This window comes from Schistocerca serialis, chromosome 3, assembly GCF_023864345.2.
Source record: "Schistocerca serialis cubense isolate TAMUIC-IGC-003099 chromosome 3, iqSchSeri2.2, whole genome shotgun sequence".
Lineage (NCBI taxonomy): Eukaryota > Metazoa > Arthropoda > Insecta > Orthoptera > Acrididae > Schistocerca > Schistocerca serialis.
In genome coordinates, this window is record NC_064640.1 from 747,632,094 (window position 1) to 747,647,386 (window position 15,293).

At 42.8% G+C, this 15,293-nt stretch overlaps 1 protein-coding gene across 1 annotated transcript in view; it reads right to left on the bottom strand.

The window, feature by feature from the left end:
• Positions 1–15,293, bottom strand: part of LOC126471195 (uncharacterized) — a 231,030-nt gene that overhangs the window by 184,631 nt on the left and 31,106 nt on the right. The window contains exons 4-5 of the mRNA XM_050099308.1: positions 6,997–7,050; positions 6,824–6,916 (exon numbers count right to left, since the gene is read on the bottom strand). Coding sequence (XP_049955265.1) covers positions 6,824–6,916; positions 6,997–7,050 — 147 coding nt within the window. The remainder of the gene's footprint in view (positions 1–6,823; positions 6,917–6,996; positions 7,051–15,293) is intronic.

The window sequence follows — 15,293 nt, forward strand, 5'->3', positions numbered from 1 at the left end:
CTTGTCATTTTTATAAATATGTTACTTTCCTTGTGGAAAAAGAAAACAGCTGCTTTTCATTCTGCAATATTCAATTGATTTTGATGAAAGTATTCAGCTAGTAAACTTGATTTTTCACACATGTTAGTGTAACATTTTAACTTCACAAGTGTCTTTTCATTACTGGTAATACTCATTGTAAAATGGTGCTGTTTCTCAGCACATGCACTTCATTTACAAATACTGTATGGAATAAGTATGATCACCTGTAGCTTGCCGCAAAGATCATTTCATCCCATACATTACTGCATCTGAAATACAGTACCAAGAGTTTTTTAATTGCTAGTGATGCAGTCTGTCTAGCAACTTTCAGAATTAAGCATGAGTTATTGAACAGCATTAATACTGCAACCACAAGTCAACACAGCAGGATAGAAAAAACTTGGTGACAAATGGTTATACTCTACATTGCTTTGCTGTGGTTTTACATGTGCACACACTCTACACTATAAAACCCAGCCAATTAATTCCTGTCCACGTGTTGTTGTGGTCTTCAGTCCAGACTGGTTTGATGCAGCTCTCCATGTTACTCTATCCTGTGCAAGTCTGCTTAGTGTATTCACCTCTTGGTCTCCCTCTATAATTTTTCCTCCACACTTCCCTCCAATACTAAATTGGTGATCCCTTGATGCCACAGAACGTGTCCTACCAACTGATCCCTTTTTCTAGTCAAGTTGTGCCACAAATTTCTCTTCTCACCAGTTCTATTCAGTGATCAACCCATCTAATCCCCCCCATGAACCATGTACCCTGCCATTGGTGAGGAGGCTTGCGGGCCTGCCTGCCGGTATGGCCGTGCGGTTCTAGGCACTTCAGTCTGGAAACGTGTGACCGCTGCGGTCGCAGGTTCGAATCCTGCCTCAGGCATGGATATGTGTGATGTCCTTACGTTAGTTAGGTTTAAGTAGTTCTAAGTTCTAGGGGACTGATGACCACATATGTTAAGTCCCATAGAGCTCAGAGCCACTTGAACCATTTTTTTTCTTGCGAGCCTCAGCGATACAGATAGCCGTACCGTAGGTGCAACCACAACGGAGGGGTATCTGTTGAGAGGCCAGACAAACGTGTGGTTCCTGAAGAGGGGCAGCAGCCTTTTCAGTACTTGCAGGTGCAATGGTCTGGATGATTGACTGAACAGGCCTTGTAACACTAACCAAAACAGCCTTGCTGAGCTGGCACTGTGAATGGCTGGATGCGAGGGGAAACTGCATCTGTAATTTTTCCCGAGGGCATGCAGCTTTACTGTATGGATAAATGATGATGGGGTCCTCTTGGGTAAAATATTCCGGAGGTAAAATAGCCCCCCATTTGGATCTCCGGGTGGGGCTACTCAGGAGGACATTGTTATCAGGGGAAAGAAAACTGGTGTTATACGGGTTGGAGCGTGGAATGTCAGATCCCTCAATCGGGCGGTAGGTTACAAAATTTAAAAAGGCAAATGGATAGGTTAAAGTAGATATAGTGGGGAATTAGAGAAGTTTGGTGGCCGGAGGAACAAGACTTCTGGTCAGGCGAATACAGGGTTATAAATACAAACTCAAATAGGGGTAATGCAGGAGTAGCTTTAATAATGACTAAAAAATAGGAAAGCTACTACAAACAACATAGTGAATGCATTATTGTGGCCAAGATAGATACGAAGCCCACATCTACCATAGTAGTACAAGTTTATATGCCAACTAGCTCCGAAGATGATGAAGAGTTTGATGAAATGTATGTTGAGATCAAACAAATTATTCAGATAGTGAAGGGAGACGAAAATTTAATAGTCACAGGTCACTGAAATTCGATAGCAGGAAAAGCAAGAGAAGGAAACATAGTAGGTGAATATGGAATGGGGGTAATGAATGAAAGAGGAAGCTGCCTGGTAGATTTTGCACAGAGCATAACTTAATCATACCTAACACCTGGTCCAAGAATCATGAAAGAAGGTTGTACACATGGAAGAAGCCTGGAGGTACTGGAAGGGTTCAGATAGATTATATGATGGTAAGACAGTGATTTAGGAACCAGGTTTTAAATTGTAAGACATTTCCAGGGGTAGATGTGGACTCTGACCACAATCTGTTGGTTATGAAATGTAGATTAAAACTGAAGGAACTGCAAAAAGGTGGGAATTTAAGGAGATGGGACCTGGATAAACTGAATGAACCAGACATTGTACAGAGTTTTAGGGAGAGCATAAGGGAACAATTGACAACAATAGGGGAAAGAAATACAGTAGATGAAGAATGGGTAGCTTTGAGGGATGAAGTAGTGAAGGCAGCAGAGGATCAAGTAGGTAAAAAGACAAGGGCTAGTAGAAATCCTTGGGTGACAGAAGAAATATTGAATTTAATTGATGAAACAAGAAAATATAAAAATACAGTAAATGAAGCAGCCAAGAAGGAATAAAAACGTCTCAAAAATGAGATCGACAGGAAGTGCAAAATGGCTAAGCAGGGATGGCTAGAGGACAAATGTAAGGATATAGAGGCTAGGGATAAGATAGATACTGCCTAGAGGAAAATTAATGAGACCTTTGGAGAAAAGAGAACCACTTGCATGAATACCAAGAGTTCAGTTGGAAACCCAGTTCTAAGCAAAGAAGGGAAAGCAGAAAGGTGGAAGGAGTATATAGAGGGTCTATACAAGGGTGATGTTCTTGAGGACAATATTATGAAAATGGAAAAGGATGCAGATGAAGAAGAAATGGGAGATATGATACTGCGTGAAGAGTTTGACAGAGCACTGAAAGACCTAAGTTGAAACAAGGCCCCAGGAGTAGACAACATTCCATTAGAAATACTGATAGCCTTGGGAGAGCCAGCCCTGACCATCTGATGAGCAAGATGTATAAGACAGGCGAAATACTCTCAGACTTCAAGAAGAATATAATAATTCCAATCCCAAAGAAAGAAGGTGTTGACAGATTTGAAAATTACTGAACTATCAGTTTAATAAGCCACGGCTGCAAAATACTAATGCGAATTCTTTACAGACGAATGGAAAAACTGGAAGAAGCCTACCTCGGGGAAGATCAGTTTGGATTCCGTAGAAATGTTGGAAAATACAAGGCAATGCTGACCCTATGACTTATCTTAGAAAATAGATTAAGGACAGGCAAACCTACATTTCTAGCACTTGTAGGCTTCGAGAAAGCTTTTGACAATGTTGACTGAAATACTCTCTTTCAAATTCTGAAGGTGGCAGGGGTAAAATACAGGGAGCGAAAGGCTATTTACAATTTGTACAGAAACCAGTCGAGGGGTATGAAAGGGAAGCACTGGTAGGGAAGTGAGTGAGACAGGGTTGTAGTCTATCCCCGATGTTATTCAATCTGTATATTGAGCAAGAAGTAAAGGAAACGACAGTGTCTTGAAAGGAGGATAATAAGACGAACATCAACAAAAGCAAAACGAGGATTATGGAATGTAGTCGAATTAAATAGGGTGATGCTGAGGGAATTATATTAGCAAATGAGGTGCTTAAAGTAGTAAATGAGTTTTGCAATTTGGGGAGCAAAATAACGGATGATGGTCGAAGTAGAGAGGATATAAAATGTAGACTGGGAATGGCAAGGAAAGCGTTTCTGACGAAGAGAAATTTGTTAACATGGAGTATAGATTTAAGTGTCAGGAAGTCGTTTCTGAAAGCATTTGTATGGAGTGTAGCCATGTATGGAAGTGAAACGTGGACGATATATAGTTTAGACAAGAAGAGAATAGAAGCTTTCGGAATGAGGTGCTACAGAAGAATGCTGAAGATTAGATAGGTAGATCACATAACTAATGAGGAGGTTTCCAGAATGAGATTTTCATTCTGCAGCGGAGTGTGCGCTGATATGAAACTTCCTGGCAGATTAAGACTGTGTGCCGGACCGAGACTCGAACTCAGGACCTTTGCCTTTCGTGGGGACGTGCTCTACCAGATGAACTACCCAAGCATGACTCACGCCCCGTCAGCACAGCTTTACTTCTGCCAGTACCTCGTCTCCTACCTTCTAAACTTAACAGAAGCTCTCCTGCGAATGAGGAGGTATTGAATAGAATTGATAAGAAGAGAAATTTGTGGCACAACTTGACTAGAAGAAGGGATCGGTTGGTAGGACATATTCTGAGGCATCAAGGGACCACCAATTTAGTATTCGAAGGCAGACCAAGAGATGAATACACTAAACTGATTCAGAAGGATGTAGGTTGCAGGAGGTACTGGGAGATGAAGAAGCTTGCACAGGATAGTATGGAGAGCTGCATCGAACCAGTCTCTGGACTTAAGACCACAACAACAAACAATCCATCTAATCCTCAGCATTCTTCTGTAGCACCACATTTCGAAAGCTTCTATACTCTTCTTGCTTTACTGTTTATCGTCCATGTTTCACTTCCATACATGGCTACACTCCATACAAATACTTTCAGAAACAACTTCCTGACACTTAAATCTATACTCGATGTTAACAAATTTCTCTTCTTCAGAAACACTTGCCTTGCCATAGCCAGTCTACATTTTATATCTTCTCTACTTCGACCATTATCAGTTATTTTGATCCCCAAACAGCAAAACTCATTTACTACTTTAAGTGTCTCATTTCTTAATCTAATTCCCTTAGCATTACCTGATTTAATTTGACTACATTCTGTTACCTTCGTTTTGCTGTTGTTGATGTTAATCTTAAATCCTCCTTTCAGGACATTGTCCATTCCGTTCAGCTTCTCTTCCAGGTTCTTTGCTCTCTCTGATAGAATTACAATGTTGTCGGCAAACCTCAAAGTTTTGTTTCCTTTCCATGCATTTTAATTCCCATTCCAAATTTTTCTTTTGTTTCCATTACTGCTTGCTCAATATACAGCTTGAATAACATCGGGGATAGGCTACAACCCTGTCTCACTCACTTCCCAACCACTGCTTCCCTTTCATGCCCCTCGACTCTTATAACTGCCATCTGGTTTTCTACAAATTGTAAATAGCCTTTCGCTCCCTGTACTTTACACCTGCCACCTTCAGAATTTGGAAGAGAGTATTCCACTCAACATGGTCAACAGCTTTTTCTGAGTCTACGAATGCTAGAAATGTAGGTTTGCCTTTTCTTAACCTAGCTTCTAAAATAAGTCGTAGGGTCAGTATTGCCTCACGTGTTCCAATATTTCTACGGAATCCAAACTGACCTTCCCCAAGGTCAGCTCCTACCAGTTTTTCCATTCGTCTGTAAAGAATTCGCGTTAGTATTTTGCAACCATGACTTATTGAACTGATAGTTCGGTAATTTTCACACCTGTTAATCCCTGCTTTCCTGTCCATATGCTATTATTAAGTGGAATGTACATATCGTACTTCAGAAGTGAAGAATATCCCATCAATAAATTAATGTAAGAAGAGATTTTCCAAGCCTCCATATCAGCATTCTACTTTATTGCTTCGTAACGATGAGGGTTTGGGACTGCAGCTGAATCACGTTAACTTCTAGCCACAATATTTCGGATGGCAATCGTCCATCCATCCTCAGGTGAGTGTCCGCCACTAGGGACTGCAAGGTTTTTTCTTTCTTTTTTGAATTTAGATTCCATCCCAGAGACGGTGGGGGGGGGGGGGGGGGGAGAGGGGGTCTGACAGCAGCGTAAAACGCTGCTCTACACCCGACAGAAGAATTAAAACCGTAATGAGAAGTAACAAACTATATAAAAATGTGATAATAAGGTGACTTTGTGAAAAACAGTAAAATGGCAGACAGTTGTGGAAGTTAAAATAGAAGAAACACGGTGTTTACGATGCTAATGAAGATAAACAGGAAGTAGACAGGCACAATAAAATGGTTCAAATGGCTCTGAGCACTATGGGACTCAACTTCTAAGGTCCCCAGTCCCCTAGAACTTAGAACTACTTAAACCTAACTAACCTAAGGACATCACACACATCCATGCCCGAGGCAGGATTCGAACCTGCGACCGTAGCGGTCTCACGGTTCCAGACCGCAGCGCCTAGAACCACACGACCACTTCGGCCGGCAATAAAATAACATGGCAACAGTATGGTTACTGTTCGCAACACTTCGAAAATGGGGTGCACAACACTGAACACTCAAACACAGCACCAGAGATTAGATATGAAGATAACACACCACAGCCTAAGGCAGATGGGAGGGGGGGGGGGGGGGGAACCCGGACAAATGAGGGGAAAAAAAGAGGGGAGCCAATGGAGGGAGAGGACACAGAAAAGGGGGGAGCAGAGAGGACGCGAGAAGGAGCGGGGAAGACAGTGTAGGGGAAAACATAAGGACTCATGGGAGAGAAAGTAGTCAAAGAGAGGGTAGGCTGGGAAAAACAGGCTGGAAGGGGGGAAAGGGAGCCCAGGAAAAGGACAGAGGGGAGGAGGGGGAGTTGAGGATCAGAGTTGATAGGAGGGTTAAATGGAGGGAGAGAGGGCGTTATCCAGGAAGGAGAGTTGACGGAAACAACCTTGGGAAAGGAGATGGAGGATGTGACATCTATCGAAATCCACACCCTCTGCAAGTACTGTTCTATCTGTGGCATGCAGGCACATGCGTAAAGGTGAAACTATAAGTCCACCATCTGGCAGAATGCTCACTCATGTCGCTATAAACCAGACGTCAGATGTCACCAGACGTGTCATCATGAATAAACTGTCTTTTCTCAGTAGAATTTAGAGAGAGCACGGGGTCACAAGCCTTGTCCAATTGAAAACCACCATCATGATTTAAAAGATTTTGTGATAGACGTATTTCCACAGATTCTTTCATTACTGAATCCCAAAAAGTTCTAGCTGGGACTAAAATAAATTCTCTTACCTCATTAGCATGTGAGCGGTTTCGCTGCGATGGATTGCTACCATCAATAACCACTCCCTCGGCCTCATTATCAGTGTATGTGCGAAGCCAGTGCTGTGAACAGAGCCCCCATTAACATCTCACCATTAAAATTATAGTACGAAATCAGCAGCTCAGAATATTGGCTTACTTACCATTCCGCGTGGAGGCTCTTGAACAATTCGCCTGTTGTTCTCATCGACTGTTGACTGAAAAATGAGTAAAAGGCTGCAGTCAGAACATGCACATAGATTTAAAAGAGCATCTACATTTTATACTCAGTCGCTAAACTATGATAACCGTAGTATGAATGTGACAGACACAAAAGGAAAAGCTTCAATTAAAGGAAACAGACTTATGCCACCACGGTGCACTTTCTGCCATGGATCAAATTCGTCAGGCAAAGCGCAGCAGTAGAATAAGCTATTCATTGAATTAAGAGACTATGCCATTGATACACAATGTGGTCTGTATTTCAACCATTACTCTTGCTTGACAAATAATCTAAATCTAGAATGATACACTTGTAAGTAGCCCAAGTACGCATTTTTACTTTTCAAACTGTGCCATACAGTTCCTTGTATTCAAAGTCAGTTCTTACCCATCAGTACTGTAGTGTGTTTAAAATAAGTTACGACTTCTTACAGTTTTGTGCAGAGTGACAGAAGGGGAATGCTTCTGCCAACAAAAGCTGAGTGTGGTACGCTTACTTTTGGCGAGGGGCATCAACCAGTCATCAGTGGGACATTTTAAATAATAAACAAATGACAATACCTAGCAGGGCACATATATGAACACTTATGGTTCTGGTGTAAGAGGAGCCACAGAAAGGGAAGAATCATAGGTGTCCTCCTCTTGGAACCAGAAGTGGTGATGGGAGCTGATGCTGACAAAAATCATCATCTCTCCAAATTTTCCCTCTAGGAATTCCTCATAGATGTGTGTTTCCTCCTTCTTGGTTTGTCTCCCTACTCGAGATCAGTCCTGTAGGGTAACATTCGCAATAGCTTCTTTCGTCAGTATCTCCGCCTCACTAGGCTTAAAACTTTTTTTTTTTTTTTCTTAACACATACATGAAGCCCCATTAGGTTGTGTCGTTTCGCCGATGTGGTAGCTCTAGGTTTTATACCTGTACAGTTTTACAAGTTCCATTAATTCTATCTTATTTATACTGTATTCAGTTTAATTCGATGGAATGCTAGTATTGGGGCAAGGGGGACACCACGCCAAAGTACCGTTATCCAAGATGGCGGCGAAGACGTCATCCAAGATGGCGGCGATGACGTCATCCAAGATGGTGGGCATGACGTCATCCAAGATGGCGGCTTTTGGCGGGAAGTTTGAATTTTGGCTGGAAGCTAGGTCACTTGGACTACCTCCACTATCCTTATCCGCCTCCTCCCCCCAGAAAAATGGCGGGAAGTTCAAATTCCAACAGGATAGTGCATTAGACCACGGTTATCTCTGCTAAACTAAGAAAAATCGCGGGAAGATGGGTCACCTGAGCTACCTCCACTAACCGCCACCTTGTCCTAGGAAATGGCGCCAAGTCTGAATTTTGGCAGTAAAGAAAGGTCACTTGGGGTTTCTCTATCAACCTAAGAAAATTGCAGGAAACAAAGCTCACCTCCACGAGCCGAAGTCACCTGACCGCCACCTCTTGCTAGGGATTGGTGGGAAAAGGACTCAGTCTGCAATGGGCTGCTGGAGAGAGGAAGGAGTGTACTTTATTTATTTTGGAACAATTTATTTTGGGATGGAGTATATTTATCACAGTGATACAGAACACACGCTCTGACATGTCACACAGCATACAGACCTGCAAACTACGTCTCCATAACTCATGTGTAATGCTCTGCACACACACTTGCTAATTGTAAACTGTCAAAATAACGCATTGCACAGTCCACAGACATGCAAACCACTCATAAATAATGCAATACATTTACATCCAGAGAGCAAAACGACTCGTAAGTCGTCAAAATAATAATCCATTTAAAAGACTCTGCAAACATGCATGCTAATTGTCAACTGTCGAAATCATGCAGCAGTCTTTATTTAAACAATTAGAGGCAGCACCAGCATCCAGTGTCTTCACCACAAGGTCCGCACTCCAACTGACCTAGTACACAATACAGAGAGAGCGCTGTCGTCCATTTCGTGACGTAATCCAAGATGGTGGGAAAACGATCCTGACCCTGCCTGTGCTGAGCATGAGTATTTATTTTGCAGACAGTGCCTCCACCATGAGATCCAGACTCCAACTGACCTAGTATGCAGTACTGCCACCAGAGGGTGCTGGCATCCCTCCTGTGACATAATCCAAGATGGTGGGGGAAATGGCAGGAAAATGACTCTGCCTGTGCTGGACATGAGTCTTTATTTTGCAGGCAGTGTCTCCACCACGAGATCTAGACTCCAACTGACGTAGTACACAGTACCACCACCAGAGTGCACTGTCGTAATCCAAGATGGTAGCCATGACATCAGCTGATGACGCAAGTAGCGTTATCCAAGATGGCGGCAGTGTGTTCATCACGAGGTCTAGTCCTAGTACACAGTACCACCTCCATTTTGTGATGTAATCCAAGATGGTGGGTGGAAATGGTGGGAAAAGGACTTTGCCTATGTTGGACATGAGCCTTATTTTTCAGGCATCCTCTCCAACATGAGATCTAGAATCCAGAATCCAACTCCCCTAGTACACAGTACTGCCACCACAGGGTACTGTCATCTCTCCTGTGACATAATCCAAGAGGGTGGTCTGGAGGGGGAATATGGTGCAAAAATGACTCAGCCTGCGCTGGGCTGCTGGGGAGAGTAAGGAAGGAGTGTACGCTATTTATTTTGGAACATTTTATTTAGGGGTGGAGTATATTTATCACACAGACACGAAACACTCGCCCTGATGTTCTTGGGGTCATGCCACACATCCCACAAACCTGTAAACTACTCCTATATCGGATGAAGTTAGTGGAGCTTTTATAGTTCGTAATTTTTCTCTGTTGTATGGTGCAGAATAATGATGATAGCAGGTTGGGGAGATAGATGTGAATGGACGTGGATGTCCTTCAGATTTTAGTATCTGTATCTAGTTTGGAGATGTGCCACATTGCGCGCATTTCCACCAAATTGTCAAAACACGCTCCTGTTGCACTAACTCAAGTCATTCTGTTTCTACACGGGTTGCAGAAGGTGGCGGATATGTCTTTCTACCACTTCTGCTCAGTCCTGACTAAAATTGGAACGATCAGATGCGCAAAGCTGTAGAAATGGGAGTAGTTGCAAGATGCGTTGGGGGTGACTAAACCAGGTTCGAATTTTACTGTAGCAGACATGTTCAAGAACGGTGTCTCGTTTTGAGAAATGAGAGTGCCAGAAATACGATTCTCTTGTGGGTGTGATCTGGGGCAGGTATGTGGTTGAATGGAAAGACTTGATTCCAAATAATGGACATCATTTCTAGCAGAAATGTAACACTAGAGATCAGAAGAGCTTGTGTACATTTTCTTATGACCTCAATCAACACATCATCTACTACTACTGTTTGTGTTCCTTCTCAATCACTCATCGCCTATAACTCAGTGGATATATCGCAGAACCTGCGATATGGTATCGAGTCAGAATATGTTACAAGTACTATATAAATATCTATCTTGGGCAGTGTGAGGGAGTCGCAAATACAGCTTACATACCACATCCCTTAAGCGAATCACTTTCAAAATTCTGCGATTTTATAATGAGGTTGCATCATGAGCTGCGTGTAAATGGAGTGCTGGTCTGATAATATACACTCCAGCAAACACAATCTCGGTATTTGTCTGGATAGAAAAACCACCTCATTCAGAGATCATGTTGCACCTCGATTTATAAAGCCAGTATAGCTATTAACATGAATACTTTTAAGATCTGACCGATTACGTCTCTCTTTCTAGGGCGCTGGCCGGGTTGGCTGAGCGGTTCTAGGCACGAAAGTCTGGAACAGCGCAACCGCTACGGTCGCAGGTTCGAATCCTGCCTTGGGAATGGGTGTGTGTGATATCCTTATGTCTGTTAGGTTTAAGTAGTTCTAAATTCTAGGGGACTGATGATCTCAGCAGTTAAGTCCCATAATGCTCAGAGCCTTTCTAGGACACAGTGGTAACACTCGCAAGAAAAACTTATGAAACATGTCCACCCACGATTAATTTTCTCTCAGTATTATTTCGTATCGCAAGATTAGTTGCTGACGAAGTATTATACTTAGTAGTAGCGGTTGCATGATATGTTCACATTTGAGCAAAGACTTATAAAACATGTGTTTGTGTTCTGACATGTGCAAAGGAAATGACTATGTCCAGTCGTAAGGTAGGTATGGATTTGACGTGGAGTACTGTGATAGCATGGGAAGAGTATGTCAAGTCATGAGAATGGTACTGATATTTCTATTTGCAGAGCCACAGCCGTCAACAGAGCGTATTTCCAATACTTTGCTCATTGTCAAATGTCATTCAACTGAGACCACGATTGTAACATTTAGTTGTCAGTACAGGGATAAAATATATATGTGACCGATTTCTTAGGATAAACATTATACCTATGCGTGCTCGGCCTGCAGCACTCGTGACCTGTGTAGGGGTGATTCACGTTTCCCGTTGGAGTGTGTAGGAATGTAGATGAATTAACCGTGTTGTCCTCTAGACAACCGAATAGCGAACTAATACTTAGTATGTGTTGGATAGCTTCTGTGATTGCGTGGAAATTTGAAAAGATTGACTATGGAGGTGTGTTTGCACTTGATCATTATTTCTTCCCAAATAAACTGTTCAGTTGCCTGCTTCTGCACATTTCGCGTCTTTATTTAGTTGAGGGAAGACCGATTGTGGTGTGTGCATCTAGTGTGTGGAAGACACATTTGCCGGTTCTCTAGATACGAGAAACACTTTAGTTGACCTTGTAAATTATAGGGATGCTTTGGAATCTACTATATCACAGCCATCGGTATTCGAGAGTGGAAATATCAGTTTCCTCTATTTGTTTTGAGTAAATATCTTTGCAGATGTGACAAGTATCCACTTAGTCAGTGGTTTACAGCATGCCCCACCTAGCTGAAGTTTTGGGTTTGTAGAGAAATAATTTCCAGTCTATATCTTGGGAATTATGTTGCGCTGGTAGGATGCTGCCTAGTAGTTGATATCGAGAAGTGCCGTGAAAGAAAATACGTGTGTTCTTATAATCCCCGTGTGTGGAAAAGCGAGCAAGCGAGGAAGCAGGTTTGGACCAGAAACAGTTACATGTTTCTGCCGAGGGGAAACGAGTCCGAATTTATAGAACAGTTCTGAGAGTGACTTCGGTCCACTGAGGGTGCTCTGGTCACGCATTGGGATTGGATGACTTGTGATCATCGGCTGCAGTATATACGGTACTGTCCGTCTCATGGTATATGTACAAATGATGTAAAAAGGATGATTTTGTTTGGTGCAGGATACGAATTGTATGTTTACTACATTGACATGGTACGCAGTGATATATTGCTGGGTTGGAGATGGGTTTCGCACACTAATATTCAAGCTCCTGTCCTTGGTGGGAGAGCAGTCTAATTGAGTAGGAGTCTTTCTGTGTTTGATGTTACTTATTGTACGCAGTGATATATTGAAGGGTCGTAGGTCAGTTTCCCATTCTAATATTCAAGCCCCTGTCCTCGATGGGAAACCAGTGTAAATGAGTAAGAGTCTTTCCGTATTTGACAATATGTATGGTAGTTTGTAAGATTTATTAGCCGGTGCAATAGTGCGATCTGTGTAAAATAACCGCTGAAAGTCTCGTCTGCAGAAGGAAAAAAGGCGGACGGTGTTTCGATACCAGCGGCAACAGTAATTCGGCGAGTAAATTCGATAAGAGCGAATCATAATGCTCGATTCATTCACATCCTTTGTGCTGGGATATAGGGGCCTCTACATAGCGATGGGAGTGTTTGTGTATGTTGAAAGCAGGAAGGGTAACACGTGCAACGCGAGGAAGACTGCATTCGACGTTATTCTGGGCTATTTTCGTAAATAACTTCTGTTAGTGCAAGCATTTCCGTGCATACTAGCTGAGACATCAAGAAAGCGAGCGTTAACTTTCTAGGACAGTATACAATTTCCGCGATGTCGAGTCAGTTCTTATTTTTTACATAGTCATGTGACACCAGTATAAGATTGAGAACCTTGTTAGATGTGCTTGCAATGGTCTGTAGCTACACAAGAGCACTTCGTGGCGATGCATCAGTTACAATAGGCAGTTAAGCACGGTTAGACGCGTCTCTCATGTCGCGTTAGGAACAATGCGCCCTGTGCTACTTTGTCATCAACAGTAAAGACACATGCTGCCCAAAGGCATCATGTGTATAAGACTGGCGTGAGTGTGCCTTGGAGTTCTGTGACGTCAGTATAACACTGACTATATACCCGAAAATAGAAACAACTTTCAGGGCGAGTTTTTTGTGTCAGTGTGATAAATACACACTATCCCTAAATTAAATGCTACAAAAAAAAATAGAGTACACTCCTTACTCACTCTCCCCAGCAGCTCAGCTCAGGCTGAGTCTTTTTCCCGCCATTTTCCCCCACCATCTTGGATTACATCATGAAACGTACAACAGCACCCGCTGGGGGTGGAACTGTGTACTAGGTCGAGACCTTGTAGTGAACACACTGTTTGCCGCTATCTTGGATAATGGTACTTGCGTCATCAGCTGATGTCTTGGCTGCCATCTTGGATTACATCACGGAATGGACGACAGCGCCGTCTGGTGGTGGTACTGTGTACTAGGTTAGTTGGAGTGCAGACCTTATGGTGAACACACTGGATGGTGGTGCTGCCTCTAGTTGTTTCAATAAAGACTGGTGCATGATTTCGACAGTCAACGATTAGCAAGTATGTTTACAGAGTCTGTTGATGGTTCAGATGGCTCTGAGCACTATGGGACTTAACATCTGAGGTCATCAGTCCCCTAGAACTTAGAACTACTTAAACCTAATTAACCTAAGGACATCACACACATCCATGCTCGAGACAGGATTCGAACCTGCGACCGTATCGGTCGCGCGGTTCCAGACTGAAGTGCCTAGAACTACATAGTCCTTTAGATGGATTATTACTTCGACAATTTACGAGTTGTTTGGCTCTTTGGACGTATATGTATTGCATTATTTACGAGTGGTTTGTAAGTCTGTAGGCTGTGCAACGCGTTATTTTCTCAGTTTGCAATTAGCAAGCGTGTGTGTAGAGCATTATACATGAGTTATTTAGGACTAGTTTGCAGGTCTGCATGCTGTGTGGCATGTCAGAGAGTGTGTACTGTATCACTGTGATATAATATACTCCATCCCTAAATAAATTGTTCCAAAACTAAATAAATTGTTCCAAAATAAATAAAGTACACTCCTTCCTCTCTCCAGCAGCCCAGTGCAGGTTGAGTCCTTTTCTCACCAGTCCCTAGGAAGAGGTGGCGGTCAGGTGACTTAGGTTAGTGGAGGTAGCTCAAGTGACCCATCTTCCAGCGATTTTTCTTAGTTTAGTAGAGATACTGGTGGTGTGATGCATTATCCTGTTGGAATTTGAACTTCCTGCCATTTTGCTAGGGGGGCGAGGGGAGGGTGGTTAGGTTAGTGGAGGTAGTCCAATTGACCTATCTTCCCGCCAAAAGTCGCCATATTGGATGACGCCATCGCCGCCATCTTCGATAGCAGTAATTTGGTGTGGTGTCCCCTTTGCCCCAATACTAGTGTTTCTCTGTACTAAAAAATACATAAAAAATATAAAATTATCATCGTCTTTCCTCATCTGCACTGTCAGATTTTTGTCTAACACAATGGAGTGTGCGGTGCATAGCCCATTAATAATGTCGATTTTGGTGAAATACTTTGAAGCAGCAAATTGGAAACCCATTCCCTGAAAACTTCTGCATTCATTCCCTAAAAATAGTCATCTTGCAAGAAACAGTCTGATATGAAAGCACGAGCCGAGCCAACCTGAAGAACGGTTACCCTGACCCCCTTTCCTTTCTTACTGGTACTATTGTTGTTCCTTCAGCTGTGTAGTCGATCTTTAGTTAATGCGTGGCACACACTGTCTCATGTCTCATCAAGCGAAAAATAAATCATCGAATGAAATTCTCCATATCACGCAGATACCAGTATCTGCAGGGGACTATGTCACTTGTCTTGATGATAAACTTCCGAGACAAAAACTCTCCGTGCCATAAATCAAGCTCCTGATGACAGTTTCGAACAGATGGTTATCTATCGTTAAATATTCATGCATGGGGTGCACCCAGAGCTCGCAATTTGCAGCATTGTTCCCAGAGTTGATCGAGATCCTTTGGTTTGGAGACGAGTGTAAAGTCTTAACCACAGGGTTCGTCGACTCTGTGACGGTCTGTTCTGCAGAGCTCTAGACATGCGTTATCAGTCAGGGATTTGTAGGACTC